Below are 17,992 nucleotides of genomic sequence, written 5' to 3' on the forward strand. Positions count from 1 at the left end.
GACAGCGGGGCGGGCATGGGGCAGAAATACTCCGGAGGGTGCCAGTCTAACGCCACCCCTCCCAGCCAGCGCTCCCCGCCCTACCCTTGCTCTTCTCGCCTCCCAGCTGCGGCGCTGGGCCTCAGCAGCGGGCGGGCGGCCGACCGATGGGGGGGGCGTGACTTGGCGGGAAGCGCACTGGGCCTGCCGCTCCCCGAACGAGGCCGGGCCCGGGCCTGCTACGCTGGCAGTTTCCCTCAGGAGCGCGGCGCTGGCCTCGCGGGGGCGGGGCTGGCAGGTTGGAGCCGAGCCTGCCCGCCCGGAGAGAAGGCCGCTCGGCGGGGTGGGGCTACCGTGCCGGCCACCGCTCTCCGCCCGCGAGAAGAGCCATGCAGGCCCAGCCATGTTCCCGGCGGGAGACGCTGGCTCTGCGGAGGCGGCTCATCGGGTAGGTGCGGCGAGAGTAGGGGCCGCCCGCGGCAGCGCCGCGGAGCGAGGCGGGCTCAGGTGCGGCGCGGGGCCCCGGGCTGCGGCCAGGCGCGGCGCTGCTGGAGCATCAACGGGTCGCCTCTTTCATTCGGGTCCGGCTCGGGCCTTTAAGGCGCCGGGTTCTCATCTGCGCCCGCGGGCTGCGAGCCTAAGGAACCCACCGAGGTGCCCGTGGCCCTCCCCTGAACAGCGTCCGCGGGTCGAGGGCAGGCAGCCCCTTTCCTGGCGCAACTCTCTCAATGTTTGCATTGGTTTGAAACGGAACTTGCCGAAGCTAACTCCGCTGCGCCGCCTGGTAGCTGGAGAATGTAAAAGCAGAGCGCTTGGGGGGTCTTGTCTTTTAACGTCTACGGCTGCGGTGCTTTCTACAGAATAGAAAAAATAACCCGCAGCCCAAATCTTCTTTATTTTGTCTCCCAAAAGATTTAGGTTTTTTTCCCCTAATTCATTGATCTGAGGATTTGGGGGTTTTCAGAATTCCCTCCTCCTTTGGATTTCTGCATTAACACAGGTTACAGCTGAAAATAATTTTGAATCCGCTTCTTTAAAGTACTGTAGTTTAATCACTTCTACTGTCTTGATAATGCTCTCAGGCTATGTCCACACTCAGGGTGGGGTGTGGAGTACAGCCATTACATGTGTAACTACATGCTGCAGTGAAAGGCAGACTGCATCATAGAATATCAGGGTTGGAAGGGACCCCAGAAGGTCATCTAGTCCAACCCCCTGGATCCACACTTGTCACTGGTGTGTAGCTACAGCGCTGCAAGGAGAGGCTCCAGCAGAGGGGAAAGGATCTGGCAGCAGGGAAGCAGTGAAGACACTACATTGCTAAAATAGCAGTTTAAACAAGAGCAGCACTTCTTGGGTATATAAAGGGGTGTGTAGAGTATATGACCTGTGGGTTCAGGTGCATGGGGCACTCTACTCACCAAAGCCTGGTAGTGCTGGAACCGGGGTTGCTCCTGCACCCCCTGGCTTGAAATAGCATTAACAAACACCAAATACATGGTTTCCATCATCAGCATCCCCCACTGTAAATTGTTCCAGAACCCCTGCCTAAGCCGTGTCTCACAGTCTATACTGCTGCTCATACCTGGGCTAGCTGAGTGTGCTGTGTCTGTAGTCTACACACTTCCATAAGTGAAGAGGTAGCCTCAGTTACACTGCTGTAAATCCAGAATGGTTATTTTGGATTAACGCTAGGATAATTTAGGAGTAATGCCAGCGCTGTTAATGTGCTTTATGTGGATTTATGCTGGTGGAGTTGAGATGATGATCAGGCTCTTAGTATTTTGTAAGGAGTGAAAACAGATACATCCATATTTTCAAAATATAAATATATTTCATTGTTTGCTTAGTTCATATTTTCAGTATATTTAAAAAAAACACGTATGGTGTTCAGAACGGAGAGAGATAAATAGTGGTGTCCCCCAGGGGTCTGTATTGGGACCAGTCCTATTCAATATAGTCCTAAATGATCTGGGAAAAGGGGTAAACAGTGAAGTGGGAAAATATGCAGATGATACAAAATTGCTCAAGAGAGTTAAGTCCCAGGCAGACTGCGAAAAGGTACAAAAGGATCTCTTGAAACTGGGTGACTAGGCAACAAAATGGCAGATGAAATTCAATGTTAATAAATGCAAAGTAATGCACATTGGAAAACATAATCCCAACTATACATAAAAAATGATGGGGTCTAAATTGGCTGTTACCACTCAAGAAAGAGATCTTGGAGTCATTGTGGATAGTTCTCTTTTAAAAAAAAAAAAAAACCACTCACTGTGCAGCAGCAGTCAAAGTGAACAGAATGTTGGGAATCCATTAAGAAAGGGATAGATAATAAGACAGAAAATATTATATTGCCTCTATATAAATCCATGTTACGCCCACATCTTGAATACTGCATGCAGATGTGGTCGCCCCATCTCAAAAAAGATATGTTGGAATTGGAAAAGGTTCAGAAAAGGGCAACAAAAATTATTTGGGGTTTGGAACGGCTGCCATATGATGAGAGATTAATAAGACTGGGTCTTTTCAGCTTGGAAAAGAGACGACTAAGGGGGGATATGATAGAGGTCTATAAAATGGTGACTGGTGTGGCGAAAGTAAATAAGGAAGTGTTATTTACTCCTTCTCATAACACAAGAACTAGGGGTCACCAAATGAAATTAATAGGCAGCAGGTTTAAAACAAACAAAAGGAAGTATTTTTTTCACACAACGCGCAGTCAACCTAAGAATATGGAGTGTAACGTCACAGTTGTGAAGGCCAAGACTATAACAGGGTTCAAAAAGAACTAGATAAATTCATAGAGGATAGGTCCATCAATGGCGTCCCTAGTGCCCTAATGCCAGAAGCTGGGAATGGGCGATGGAATGGATCACTTGATGATGATTACTTGTTCTGTTCATTCCCTCTGGGGCACCTGGCATTGGCCACTGTTGGAAGGCAGGATACTGGGCTAGACTTTGGTCTGACCCAGTATGGCTGTTCTTATGTTGTTAGGCTACATTTATTTATATTGCAAAATGTCTCATTTATATTTAATTTCACATATTCCGCTTCATTTTATAATACTACAGCTCAAAACCTGAAGTGTTGCTGAGACATTATACCAAACAGAAGTACCTTTATTGTACTAGATTTCCTCAGCAGAGTTCAGTAATTGGCAACAGAAGAAAATGAACTGTTGGAAATTTCTTTGCACTTTAACAAGACCACAAAAGCTCCTTTAACTGTAGAATGCAACAAAGACAATAGCAAGCAATCTGCTTATGTGACTGTTGACCTTTGAAATTAAGACTAAGGACAGACTTCTCTCAACTGGCTTTTCTTTATATGTAAAGGTTTTATGACAAGAAGGATATGGGTTGAAAGTGAGCTCTGGTGTTAAAAGAAATGTGTTATGGATTCAGTCATACACACAACATGAGGAACAACTTTTCAAAATGTAATCTTCCCCCTAATTGATGTGTCCACAGTCATCGACATTGGAAGCCAGATTTCTTAATAAGTGCTAAAGGAACACTATAAACTTAAAAATCAGAAAGAAAAGGAGTACTTGTGGCACCTTAGAGACTAACCAATTTATTTGAGCAAAAATATTTATGCACAAATAAATTGGTTAGTCTCCAAGGTCCCACAAGTACTCCTGTTCTTTTTGCGAATACAGACTAACACGGCTGCTACTCTGAAACCTTAAAAATCAGAGTATGTTTTACCTACTGTTGTTATATTATTGTTACAAGTAAGATTGCTGTCACTGAGTTAGTTATTTTTCTGAGTTATTTTTCATTTTATTTGTGTATTTGACAGCATTTTGTGTGCATGATCAGTCAGTGTCCCCTGTGGTTTGTGTGGGTCTTTCAGACAGCAATAGAATCAAGAAAAATAGATTTGTGACAATAGAAATATATGATTCTAAATCCACACAAACTGGCACAGGTACTATAACTAAGGCTATGTTTATGTCACAGAGGTCATAAAGTCACAGAATCCGTGACTTCCAGAGACATCCGTGACATTCTCTGCTTCAGCCCCAGGGGCTGCAAGACTCTGGAGCTGACAGCCAGTGGGGCCCTGGCAGAGTTCCCACAGACAGACTCCTGAGGGGGCCCTCGTCAGGGTTCCAGTGATGGGCGACAGCCTCACGTGGGCAGAGGGGGATGCCTCTGGCAAGAAGCTGGGGTATCCCAAAGAGAAAATGGGGAAATATAGTCACCCTGCAGCTCCCAGCTGCCATTAGCAGAGGGGGAATCCCAGAGCTACCAGCCACCACGGTGGTGGGAGAAACTATGGAGCTGCAGCAGCAAAAGTCACAGATAAGTCACGGCTTCCATGAATTTTTGTTTATTGCCTATGACCTGTCCATGACTTTTATTAAAAATAACCATGACAAAATCTTAGCCTTCCTATAACATATTCTCCTTCACTAATTTCAAGTTGATGGTGTTCCTTTAATAACTACTTGAAACTACATATTTTCATCAGGTGGGAATTCTCTCTCGTGGTCCCTTGGGCAGGCACTTAGGAGCTTTACTTGTTTGGGCACCTCATTATAAAAGAACACTGATCAGTTAGGCCAGAGGTGGGCAAACTACGGCCCGCGGGACCGTCCTGCCCGGGCCTTGAGCTCCCAGCTCGGGAGGCTGTCCCTTCTCCCCTGCAGCCTCAGCTCGCCGTGCCACCAGTGCTCTGGGCGGTGGGACTGGCTCCAGCCGGGTGCTGCAGCTGCCAGTCCTGCTGCACTGAGCAGCATGGTAAGGGGGCAGGGGGTCCTGGGGGGCAGTTAGGGGACAGGAAGCAGGGGGCGGTTGGATGGAACGGAGGTTCTGGGGTAGGGGGGGCAGTCAGGGGATGGGGAACAGGTGAGGGGTTACATAGGTATGGGAGTCCAGGGGGCCTGTCAGGGGGTGGGGGTGTGGATAGGGGACAGGGAGCGGGGGGGTTGGATAGGGGGTGGGGTCCCAGGGGGTTCCCAGGAGGGGTCAGTCAGGGGACAAAGGGGGGGGTTGGATGGGTCAGAGGTTCTGAGGGGGGCAGTCAGGGGGTGGGAAGTAATAGGGGGCGGGGGCCAGGTTGTTTGGGGAGGCACAGCCTTCCCTACCCAGCCCTCCATACAGTTTCAGAACCCCGATGTGGCCCTCAGGCCAAAAAGTTTGCCCCCCTCCCAAGTTAGGCCCCAATCTTGCAAAGAAAACCATGTGGGCAGACTGCAGCAACCATGCAGAGACTTACAGAAGTCACCAAGGTTGCATGTGGGCACAGGTCCATCCATGTGGTTCTATTTGTAGGATCAGAACCATATAGAGAATACAAGGAAGGTGAAAAAAATTATGAAAAGTTGAGAAGATCGGATTTGGGAGGAGAGCTTAACAGAATTTAGTGTATGTGCCTCTTGAAGGAGACAAAGGGAGTGGAGACATATCGCTCTCTGAAATTTTAATGTAATAACAACATAAAGAGGGGACCACAGCAGTTCAGATCAGACGAGACACTAGATATAAGTCCCTATATTTAAACACTGGAGTTTGGTGGTCAGACATTCTCAGTGAAGGTCTCTTCATTTTGAAGTTGGTTTTCCCTGCTGGTCCACCAAAGTTGGCTGACTGTTAAAGAGCATGGTACAATGCCTGTCTCTCTTCTCCAACCTTTGCTTGAGGGGACTGAAGTAGAGTGCAGGCAGTTCATGTTTAGTTTATTTTGAGAAAATATTGCTTCCTTTTTGCCTTTGGTTAAAATTACAAAAAGATTGGCAATAGTTAATTCTATGTGACTTTTAGATGTTTTATCGGGATCTTATAGTTCAAGAAGTTTTGTGGTTTTGATGTTTGGTACAGCTCTTCCTGCAAGCTCTTTTTTCCTGAAGATCCAGTGAAGATTGTTAGGGCAAAAGGCCAGTATATATATGATGAACATGGAAGAGAATACCTTGACTGTATCAACAATGTGTCTCATGGTAAGTTTAAAATAACATTATTCATTACCAGGTTGTTCTAAACGAAGGCAACAGTATTCTGGGAGAATTCAACCAGACAGAATAAAAACAATGAAGAAGGCACTACTATGTTGCATTGCAGAAGCCCAATTTTTATGTCATTTGGTTGGAAAACATCTCTTGGGTCTGTAATTTGGGCAATACTATTGACACACCTTGATTTCTGGGTGTGTATACATGAAATTTTCCCCATTTGCTGTCTGCTCAATCTTTGTAAAAATGCAGTAAACTAAAATTCACAAGACTCCTGCTTATGCAGCCAAAAGTAGATGGACTGTTTAGCTGAAAGCAATGAGTGACTTTATAGGGTCTGTTCCATTTGTGTACGTTTTACCGTAAGGCGGGGTTTTTTGTGTATATCCTCCTCTAAGACTGTTTCTTTGCTTACTCCTTGACCGCTGCTTCAGTGGAAAATCCAGATGTTTCCTCTTGCATGTATTTGGAATCTATCAAAGTGGTCAAGGCTTGTAGTCCTATGCAGAACTATGCATTTGAAGGATTTAGAGGACAGAGTGCACACACAGTTCAGTGGATTAAAAATTGGATACTACCCCAGATTTAGCAAGCTGATTCACAGGATCCAGGAAATCTGGTTAAGAATATGAACTAAAGCAATTTTTTAACAAATACAACCAGAACTTGTGAACCAGATGATGCACCCTAAAGTAGACTCTCCAAGCATACCAGCACTGTGTCTTTGCCCACTGACCATACTTTTGATACACTACTGCTGCAATACAGGGAACAATGTCAGCTTCTGCACCCTAAGAAATATGTGAGCATGTCAGTGGATATCAGTGGTTCCCAAACTTTAACAGCCCATGAATCCCTTTCACTAAATTGTGAAATCTCATGAACCCCCATCCTAAAAATGAATATTTCCAGGGATTTAAGTTTAAATTTCCTCCGCACTCCATGGGGCTCCTGCTGCTGAACTCCGTTGATCACCCCGGTCAACTGAGCTCAGGCTGCAGGTCCCACTGACGGTTGGGGCTCAGGCTGCGAGCCCCAACTGCCCATCCCCGCTCTCCCTAGGGCTTGGGCTGCCAGCCCCACACGGAGCACTGGGGTTCGGGCTGCCGGCTCCCCCCATTGACGGGGCAGGGCTCGAGCTCCCAGCCCCAACTGCCTGGTCTCACTCTTCCTGGGGCTCGGGCTGCCAGCCCCGCGTGGAGTGCTGGGGTTCGGGCAGCCGGCTCCGCCGCTGATGGGGGCAGGGCTCGGGCTGCCAGCCCCAGCTGCCCTGCCCTGCCCCACTCTCCCTGGGGCTCGGGCTGCCAGCCCCAGCTGCCCTGCCCTGCTCTCCCTGGGGCTCGGGCTGTCTGCCCTGCACCCGGGTCCCACCTGCTGCCTCCAATGCCCGGGGTACTCCGGCCGCTATTACTGAAATTTTTCTGGCAAACCCCCTGTAATGTTCTGTGAACCCCAGTTTGGAAACCACTGGTGTATATTTATCTATTTGTCAACAACAGATGTCATAGGGAAAGAATTTGTATGAATGGAGAGAACATTAAAACTCCCCCTTTTTTTTTCAGTTGGGCATTGCCATCCTGATGTAGTAAAAGCAGCACATGAACAGAATCAGTTGCTAAATACAAATTCTCGCTATCTCCATGATAATTTGGTGGATTATGCAAAGAGACTTTCTAAAACACTGCCTGAGAAGCTGTGCACATTCTATTTTTTGAATTCAGGGTAAGTATGAGGTATTACTAGTGATAAACTCTTAGCTATAGCTGAGGTACAGGTATAGTGACTATACACTTCATTATAAGTAGTTAGCTGCAGGATCTCGTAAGTATGGGTGTAGATCATGCATTGTCTGGTTTTTCAGATAATTTCAGACTTTTTGAGAAAGCTGCTGGAGTTTATCCTTTTTAAACTTTTGCTGCTCTAAAGGTTTAAATTACCAAATTATTAGATACAATGGTTATTAGACACAAAATAGACACAATGGTTTTGAAAAGCTTTTAAAAAGCAGCTTATAGAAGAAAAGGGATAGCTCAGTGGTTTGAGCACTGACCTGCTAAACCCAGGGTTGTGAGTTCAATCCTTGAGGGGGCCATTTGGGATCTGGGGCAAAAATTGGGGATTGGTCCTGCTTTGAGCAGGGGGTTGGACTAGATGACCTCCTGAGGTCCCTTCCAACCCTGATATTCTATGATTCTATGAAAACATGAACAGTTCATATTATTTAGATGTGTTCTCACTCTGTCATACTAAGGGTTTTTTCCTTTTCTTGATCTGTCTGTGGTTGCTCTGGCTTATGTGGACTTGCCAATATTGTTTTAAATTATTTTTGAGGTATGGGGATATTCAAGTACTGGATGCTGACATTTGAAATTTTATTATTACATTTAATTATGCATTTAAATGTTTCTATTAATGTTCCCCATGCACCAAACAGAAGTGTATACTATATAATCTCAATATTGCATTACAGAACAAGACTAAATTCCATAATGTTCGTGTCAACTAACACATACAATTCCAGCTGACTACTTTTGCCAAGAAAATCTACTATACATTAGGATATGAACTAAAATACACTTTGGATACAAAAAACTAATTAAGAGTATTCTGGTTTTGAAGAGCATTTTATTCTATTTCAAAGGCTCTGCTCTATCAGTTAATAATTTTTTTCAAAAAATTGTCAGTCTTTAAAGGCAGTACTATCTATACTGCAATAAAAGCAGTCAGCGTAAATTTAATTTTCATAGTAGTAGCTTCTATAGCTTCTTGTCTAAACTGATTTATCACAGAATCCTAGAAAGGAAGGGCTGGAAAGGACCTTGAGAGGTCATCAAATTCAGCCCCAGCACTGAGTCAAAATCTAGTAAATCTAGACCATCCCTGACAAGTGTTTGTCCAACCTGTTCTTAAAAATGTACGGTGATGGGGATTCCACAGCATCTCTAGAAGCATAGTCCTGAGCTTAAGTATCTTGGTAGTTATGAAGTTTTTCCTAATATCTAACCAAAATCTTCCTTGCTGCATCTTAAGCCCATTACTACTTTAAGTGGATACAGAGAACAATTGATCCCTGTCCTTTTTATAATAGCCCTTCACATATTTGACAATCTTCCCTCTCAGTCTTCTTTTCTCAAGACAAAAAGGCCCGTTTTTTTAACCTTTCCTCATAGGTAAGGTTTTCTAAATCTTTTTATAATGTTTGCTGCTCTCCTCGGAACTCTCTCCAGTTTGTCCACTTCTTTAAAGTATGGCCCTTGTAACTGAACACAGTAATCCAGCTGAGGCCTCAGTGCTGAGTAAAGTGGGACAACTACCTCCCAGTTTTACATATGACAATCCCATTAATACACCCCAGCATACACCTTTTTTACAACTGTATCACATTGTTGACTCATAATCAATTTGTGATCCACTATAACCCCCAGATCCTTTTCCACACTACTACCACCTAGCTAGTTATTCCCCATTTTGTAGCTATGCATTTGATTTTTTTCCTTCCTAAGTGAAGTACTTTGCAATTGCCTTTATTGAATTTCATTTTGTTGAATTCAGACACATTGTTCAAATTGTCAAGGTCACTTTGAATTTTAATCCTGTCCTCAAAAGTACTTGCAACTCCCTTCCAGATTGATGTCATCTCAGATTTTTATAAGCATTCTCTCCAACTCCATTATTCAAGTCATTAATGAAAATATTGAATAGTATCAGACCCAGCACTGATCTTTGCGGCACCCACTAGCTACATCCTCCCAGTTTGATAATGAACCATTGATAACTACTCTTTGAGTATGGTCTTTCAACCAGTTGTGCACCTACCTTATATTAATTTCATATAGACTACATTTCCCTAGTTTGGCTTATGAGAATGACATGTGAGACAGTATCAAAAGCGTTACTAAAATCAAGCTAGATCACTTTTACTGCTCCCCTCATTCACTAGGCCAGTAACCCTGTCAAAGGAGGAAATTAGGTTGGTTTAACACGATTTATTCTTGACAGATCCATGCTGGTTATTCCTTATTATCCTCTAGATGCATACAAATTTATTCTAGTATGTTTCCATGTGTTGAAGTTAAGCTAACCAGACTATAATTCCCTGGGTCCTCTTTGTTCCCCTTTTTAAAGATGGCTACTACGTTTGCCCTTCTCCAGTCCTCTGGGACTCCCCCTGTCCTCCAGGAGTTCTGAAAGATAATTGGTGAGGGTTCCAAGATTGCTTCTAGGATTGTTATTTTTATCAGGCCCTGCCAACCTGACCGTATCTAATTTATCTAAATATTCTTTCTTTATCTATTTGGTTTGCACTCCTTCTCCCTGGTTGTTAATATTAATTGTGGGGAGTATCTGATCACATCTTTCTTTTTTTAGTGAAGACTGAAGCCAAATAGGTATTAAACACCTCCACCTTCTTGATATCATCAGTTATTAGCTCTCCTTCCCTGCTAATTAGAGGATTTACACTTTACTTCATCTTTCTCTTGCTCCTAATACATTTAAAGAACTTCTTCTTACTTCTTTTTATGTCTCCTGTTAGGTGTAACTCATTTTGTGCCTTAGCCTTTCTGATTCTGTCCCCATGTGCTTGTGCTGTTCTTTTGTCTTGTTCCTTAGCAATTGTCCATGTTTCCACTTTTTGTAGGATTCCTTATTGATTTTTCAGATAATTGAAGAGTTCTTGATGCAGCCATACTGGGATAGTTTGCAGTTCTGCCTTTAATATTGTCTGCTTGAGAAACTGCCAGATCTCCTAAACCCCTTTTTCCCTTGATTTTCTTCTTATGGGACTTTACCTACCAGTTCTCTGAGTCTGTTAAAGCCTGCTTTTTGGAAGTCCATTGTCCTTATTCTGCTGCTTCTCTTTCTCTCTCTCTCTCTCTCTCTTTCCTTTGATTTCATGATTCTAAGAAAAGGATCATTACATGATCACTTTCACCCTAATTACTGTTGGTCAGAATGAAGTCTAAGTTGGCCATCGCCCTGGTTACTTCTACTTTCTGAAACAAAAAATTGTCTCCAAATACATTACAAGAACTTTCTGGAAATTTTATCTTTTGTTATATTCTGTTTCCAGCAGCTATCTGGGTAGTTCAAGTCCCCCATGACTACCAGGTCTTGGATATTTCTGTTGTTTGTTCTAAAAATGCATCATCTACCTCCTCTTCCTGATATAGTATACCATGACATCATCCCTCTTCCCACCCCCGCCTCCCCCCCATATCAGAGACCTTCAACTGGTTTGTCTCTCACCACCCTCTGAAGCTTAGAACAAGTGTATATATTCTTGTGATATAATGCAACACCTCCTCCCTTTTCATCCTGCTTCTCCTTCCTAAATAAGCTATACCCCTATATTCCACTCATAACACTTATACCACCAAATCTCCCTGATGCCAATTAAGTCCTATTTTAGCTTATGTACTAATACTTCCAGTTCTTCCCATTTATTCTGATATGCCTTGCATTTGTGTATAGGCATCAAAGCTGTGAAGCAGATTCTCCCACTGATTTCCCTCTTGTTGCTCCTATGACATTCTAATTTTCCATGTCTACTCCAACACCTAGCCCTCTGTTCAAGTTTCATTTTTTATGCTAACTTTTGTCACCTACTCTCTTTGAACCTAGTTTAAAGCTCTCCTCACTAGGTTGGTAAGTTATTGCATGCAGATGGTCTCCCCTTTCTTGGTCAGGTGGACCCCCATCTTTTACCAGCAGATCTTCTTCCTGAAAGAGCATCCCATGGTCAAAGAAGCATTCTAGCTAATGTTATCCTTAGTTAGCCTCTCTGTGGATTCCTACCCTAAAATATAGTTCTTTTCAGGTAGTCAGATTTCTGTATAAGGGTATTCATTTCTGTTTTCAGATATAATAATTTTTCTTTCGAACTAACCAGGGCTATGATTGTTTTGGCCTGCTTCTGTGGTAATTTATATTATGTACTTATCCACTGTTGTAAAATGTTTTCAGATCTTCTGTTGAAAGGTGCTATAACTAGGCTTGGCAGAATTCAATTTTTATTTTCTTTTAATCCATTTAAATTTTCAGTTACGTGAAACGGGGGGAGAAGACAATTATTTAATGGCAAACATTAAGAAAAACATTAAAGCGGAAATTGTCAATATCACATCAGAATATACAAAGTAAATATCCCTGACTCAAACTCTACGTTCTCAAGCAGCATTTTTCTTAATTTTGATTATCGTAGATGGAAGTATTTTCCATTTGGTTGTGTGTACAATGAACATTTACAAATAAACACTCTAATCCAGGGGTTCTCAAACTGGGGGTTGGGACCCCTCAGGGGGTCGCGAGGTCATTACACGGGGGGTTGCAAGCTGTCAACCTCCACCCCAAACCCCACTTGCCTCCAGCATTTATAATGGTATTAAATATATTAAAAAGTGTGTTTAATTTATTGGGGGGGTCACAGTCAGACGCTTGTGATGTGAAAGGGGTTACCAGTAAAAAAGTTTGAGACCCACTGCTCTAATCCTTTCAAGCCTGTATCTAGCAAGTGCACTGTAGTATCATAATCCTAGTCATATCCAGCCCCGTGGGCTGCAGTTTTGCATCTGTGAGTATTTGCATGTGCAACTGATGTAATTTGTGGATGCAAAATAGCACAGCATGGAGGGCCAAGGTTTCATATCGTGTCGATGTGTGTGCAGTGAAATAGCTTTTGAATTGTCAATTGCAGATCAGAAGCCAATGATCTTGCCTTGAGATTGGCACGACAATATACAAAACACGAGGATATTATTGTTCTGGACCAGTAAGTATATCAAATAATGTTTAATATCTACTGTATTTTATTTTTGTTTAATAACTTTAATTTCCATTTCTAAAGAAAAGGCACAATTTTATTCAACTACCCCATCTGCAAATTTCTTTGACATAATTTTGCCCTGTAGAGGTGTCAATGGTACTAGTGACTATAACAAAAAATAGTCCGTTACTACACAGTAGCTAGCAAAGCAGACATAAGAAACAGCAAAGATTCTGCATCTGGAGTTTTGGGGCTTAATTCCGATTTGATTCCTGATCATGGCCAACAGATAATATACTTCTCCTGATACAGAGCTGTGATGGTAGAAACAAGCCATTGAAAAGCCAAAGTGGGGGATTGATGTCAATTTCTTCTACCAAGTAAACAGGGTGGAAAGTAGGAGCCAAAATCCCAAATACAGTCGACCTGGTTGATAAATTCCTGTGCAAAGCTATTTTGGGCCATGTGACCAGATCTTGGTCTGCTGGATTGTCTGACAGCAAAGGGTGCAAAACCAGATTAATTCTAGAGAACTGTGATATTATGGAACTTACTGTTTAGTTCTGCTGCTACATTGTTTTTGTTTTAAGTGCTTACCATGGACATCTGACATCCTTGATTGACATAAGTCCATATAAATTCAGAAATCTAGAAGGACAAAAGGAATGGGTCCATGTGGTATGTACATATTGCAGCCTATATACCTCGACTATTTCAGTTAATTTATTATCCACCACATCTGTGGCATTACTAATCATAAGGCATTGTTCCCTTGTTCAGGCTCCTCTCCCAGACACATACCGCGGAATATACAGAGAAGACCATAAAGATTCAGTCCTAGCCTATGCCAATGAAGTGAAAAAAATAATTGAGCAAGCACAAAAAAGGGGCAGAAAGGTGAAAAGATCTTTCCTAATCTATTTGCTGACTCTTTAGCAGTGGGAATTAGTAGTAGAGTTTATCAGCAGCTATAGACATTTCAGGACCATCCATGTCAGGGAATTAAGAAGCATGTAGATGGCATAAATGACAATTATATTTTCATATTACGTCCATCAGATATAATTTCTGAAGATTTGACTATATATAGCAAAGTAATAGTTTAAAAACTATTCATCTAGCTAGGTAGAGTCTGCAACTTGCCTATGTTACCTCAGTAACCTTTATTATTTAGTTCAAATATTGCATGTTACTCTTCCAGATTGCTGCATTTTTCATTGAATCTTTGCCAAGTGTGGGTGGTCAGATCATTCCACCAGAAGGTTATTTCCAGATGATAGCAGAGTAAGTAGATGCTTTCAGAACCCTTTATACATGTTTTGTGTTCTTATTTATCTAAACTGAGATGAAACCACTGTCTTTATCACAACATGCAAATAGCTTAGATTAATATGCTTTTTGACATAAAAATAATAAAATGCTTTAGTCCTATTGAATTGTAAGCTCTTCAGGGCAGCAACATTATTATTATTATTATTATTTATTATTATGTAATGAAGAACAAGCATACTGGATTTTTATTTACCTGGTTTAGATATTTTCTGTTAAACTGTGCTGTATAATTCAAGTATCAGCTGAAGTATCACAGTTTTGCAACAAATTTTAGAGATGGCAGTTGAGTGCCAAAAGTCTAATATGTCCCTATTATGTTACAGACACGTACACAAGGCAGGAGGAGTTTTTGTTGCTGATGAAATTCAGGTTGGCTTTGGCAGGGTTGGCAAATGTTTTTGGGCATTCCAGCTTCAGGGAGAGGATTTCGTACCGGATATTGTCACTATGGGCAAACCAATGGGAAATGGGCACCCCATCGCCTGTGTAGCAACAACAAAAGAAATTGCAGAAGCATTTGCAGACACTGGCGTGGAGTATTTTAATACAGTAAGTAAAGAGAGTTAACCAAATCATTGTTTTCTGGTTACATGACCAACTAAATGTGAAAGAGGACATCACTGTTTAAGTGTCACAGTACTGTAGGATACAGGTAACATGTTAACTGAAAGCAACATTGAGCAATTATAGTCCACAAACAATGGAGGAAGGTTTTCGGCTGTAATGTTGAAATATTTATTGATACATAAAGACTGTCCTTTAATTTTTTTTTCTTTCTCCCTCAGTGCCTGACACTTTTTTTTTTCCTTTGAGCTTAGTTTGGAGGAAATCCTGTTTCATGTGCAATAGGTTTAGCAGTTTTAGATGTGATTGAGAAGGAACATCTTCAGGCCCATGCCACACAAGTAGGCAACTTCTTGATGGAATTACTGAATCAACAGAAGGTCAAGCATCCTATCATTGGTGATGTCAGGTATCAACAACCAATTCACATTTTCAGATAGTTTGATTTATCAAATTGGAGCAAATCACAGGTGGTGGCAAGGTCTTTAAATCTTGTGTTAACAGGCAATGTTTAGCATCAACTAACATTCTAATGTGGAACTACAGTGGGCCTGTGTTCTTCACTAATTCAGCATCACAAATGTTTTTTGGGTCTCTCTCCCCATCCCCATCCAAGCTATTACAAAGATTGACTGACTTGAATTGGCCTAGAAACTGACACCCTTATGATGCACTGCCAGATCCAGATTAAAACACAGAAATGGAAACATACATTGATTCTGCCATCACTAAATTCACACACACAACATAAACTCAATCAGGGAATTAGCGTGACCAGGAGGAAAAAATTAAAATCTTGTCTTGCTGTATTAATTACATTGACAGCACCTCTTCTGTGTTAAGACAACAAGTAGTACCCTTTAACAAACTAATCACATTAGTAATAGAATTAGTGAAATATGAAAATAAGTACAACAGTATATGCTCATAGGACAGTAGCTGCTCCACTTCTTTGTAAATTATTCCTAATTCCTTCTTGCTGATTTTAGACTGAATACCCGTTTTTCTTTTAAAGGGGTGTTGGATTATTTATTGGAGTGGATTTGATAAAAGACCAAGAGAAAAGGATCCCAGCTACTGAAGAAGCTGAGTATTTAATAACAAGGTATTTTTTTTAAAAAGTACATACATCCATGTGATTTCACAATATTGTAGCACTTAATGAAACTTAATGTTGTGAGAGACAAGTACTAATCGTTCAACATTTATACAGCATATATATGTGCATAGCCACTGCGGACTAAAATATTATATTGACACCAAGATGATAAATGGGTTTTAACCCTGAGCTTGTCAGTCTCCACATACAGCTCAAAGTGATGTCTAATCCTTAAAGACACTCACGTCGTTGGGAAGTTTGTGTGAAGTTCATAGGTAAAATAAGACTTATGTAGTAACCAAACTTTTAAATAAAGACAACCACTTCTTCAAAAAGTACTGAGGCTCCAGTAATGCCTGGTTTGTTTGGGTTTTGGTTTTTGTTGTTGTTTTTTTTTTTAAATCTTGGCTTTAGTGTATGCCAGTGGGCTGGTGTTTCTTTAAACTATAAAAAGAAGCACAAAGGATTTCAACAGTTTCAAATTACACTGTGCTGACACTTGGTATATAAAATGTCAGTCAAAACATCAAAGCATGTAATTTAGATTATCTTGCATGCAGTCCTTAATGTGAATTTCTGTTAAAACAAAATAATCCCCCCTCATCTCAGCTTCTTACATGTCGTGAATATTAGATGATCTCCAACTTGACACAATTTGTGGTGATTGGACCACAAAACTTAGAGGACAGAGAATTTTCTGAAGTCTCCATCATGCCGACACTGCTGTAATTAATATTTTAAAAATAAAAAAAAATTACATTTTAGGTCAAATTATTAGAAGTATTTAGATTTTTAGACCAATCTTCTTCCATCTCTAGATTAAAGAGAGACTATATTCTGTTGAGTACAGATGGTCCAGGAAGAAATGTGCTTAAATTCAAGCCTCCACTGTGCTTTACTATGGACAATGCCAAATTAGTTGTGGACAAAATGGATGAAATATTAACAGGTAAGACTGTCAGATTAATTTGCAGCAGTTTTGGTTAGCAAACTGAGCAAGAACCTTGGCTATGTCACTACTATAGTGCGACTAAAGGGAAGCAATTTAGGGCAGCTTTTTCAAGATGGTTTCTAACTTGACGAATTTGAGGCAGTTGGGCCTAATACTCAAAACTCCTCTGCACCTGTGAAAGCTAGGCCTTTGTTACCTATAGTAAAGCACCCAAAATTAAAGGCCATTTTAGAAAATTTTGGCCTTAACCTGTCCAGTGAATCTATTTAAGAGGTGAACACAACTGTACTTAATGGGGGATAACTGTACGAGTCTCTCTTAGCACAGAGAGAGGCCTAGTAAAGGTGGTCACTTGCATAGGTTCATTATATTTATCTACTGACCAGGCACATGTTGAGAATTAGTTCAATATTTATATAATACTTTGTATCTCTAAACTATTAACTTTTTTTACGTTTGCACAGTTAGCTCAGTAGGGTCATTAATGTCTTGTCTGAACATTATGAATTTGCTTGCATTTCAGACATGGAAAGAGAAAAGACATGTGAGCCTGTAGGAAAACACCATTAACTTTAGGCCTCAGCTCTATCTGGCCAGGTAAGCATTTTATTTTGTGCAGTTTGTTTAATTAGAATGCTCAGATCATTAAACTAGTAATGACAGTGCATTTGGTGTAAAGAGCTAACCAATCAAATGTTTCTGTAGTATTTTTGCAAAATAGATGACCCCTTCTGCTAATCACTATTTTGATTTATGTTGGATCACTTTGGCTTCTCAGTCCCCCCAACCATCTATTCTCCCTCAAGTCAAATGCCTGTTTTTTGGTATAATTAAATCTTTATCCTTAAAGCACTTCAAAATTTGACTACTCCAATAGCAGCTGGATCCTTTAGAACCTGCTGCTCTTAAAAGAATATCACCTACTGTGCTGTCTGTTTATGGTGATGGAGAGGGTAGTTAGTTTTCAGTGTGTTTCATTGTGTTGGTTGCTGCTTATGTGACTGTTCTACTTGAACCCTTGAGTAAGACAAGCACAACTAGGTCCATGCTGGAATCTACTCTATTCTCCTTGAGTAATCAAAGAAGAAAAAACAAATACTCTTTCTCCTTCCTATAAGGCACAGTATGTGACAGCCCTACCCTATTTAAGTTGATGCCATTTGGAATTTTGCCAGTAAAGGGAGTGGCAATAAGACCAGAAGCAAAAACACAATGTGGTGAACTAAGGAGAAACCTTAAAATCCTTGTGCATTGCACCGGAAGTTAACTTTAGTTCAAGCAAATGCTGTATTATCAGCTACAAAAGGTCATGCCAACGTTATCTGTTTTATTCAAGCATGA

General features: G+C 41.5%; 2 protein-coding genes across 6 annotated transcripts in view; one reads left to right on the forward strand and one right to left on the reverse strand.

Annotated features, from left to right (window-relative positions):
* PHYKPL (5-phosphohydroxy-L-lysine phospho-lyase) overlaps positions 1-17,992 on the forward strand; it is a 27,019-nt gene continuing 9,027 nt past the window's right edge. Inside the window, exons 1-12 of one of the 2 annotated variants that reach the window (XM_048859686.1) lie at positions 232-427; positions 5,811-5,929; positions 7,504-7,663; positions 12,636-12,710; positions 13,295-13,382; positions 13,485-13,601; positions 13,906-13,988; positions 14,360-14,585; positions 14,855-15,009; positions 15,616-15,705; positions 16,518-16,648; positions 17,175-17,248. In XM_048859686.1, the coding sequence (XP_048715643.1) occupies positions 369-427; positions 5,811-5,929; positions 7,504-7,663; positions 12,636-12,710; positions 13,295-13,382; positions 13,485-13,601; positions 13,906-13,988; positions 14,360-14,585; positions 14,855-15,009; positions 15,616-15,705; positions 16,518-16,648; positions 17,175-17,221 (1,350 nt within the window). In that variant the 5' untranslated portion in view covers positions 232-368 and the 3' untranslated portion in view covers positions 17,222-17,248. Of the gene's footprint in view, positions 428-5,810; positions 5,930-7,503; positions 7,664-12,635; positions 12,711-13,294; positions 13,383-13,484; positions 13,602-13,905; positions 13,989-14,359; positions 14,586-14,854; positions 15,010-15,615; positions 15,706-16,517; positions 16,649-17,174; positions 17,249-17,992 lie in introns of both variants that reach the window. The other variant, XM_075131268.1, reaches the window with a different exon arrangement.
* Positions 14,553-17,992, reverse strand: part of HNRNPAB (heterogeneous nuclear ribonucleoprotein A/B) — a 16,095-nt gene continuing 12,655 nt past the window's right edge. For 2 of the 4 annotated variants that reach the window (XM_048859690.2, XM_048859695.2), the window contains one exon: positions 14,553-16,419. The gene's annotated coding sequence lies outside the window, so the exon portion shown is untranslated. Of the gene's footprint in view, positions 16,423-17,992 lie in introns of all 4 variants that reach the window. The other 2 variants (XM_048859688.2, XM_048859693.2) reach the window with 1 other exon arrangement.

Source organism: Caretta caretta, chromosome 8 (assembly GCF_965140235.1).
Source record: "Caretta caretta isolate rCarCar2 chromosome 8, rCarCar1.hap1, whole genome shotgun sequence".
Lineage (NCBI taxonomy): Eukaryota > Metazoa > Chordata > Testudines > Cheloniidae > Caretta > Caretta caretta.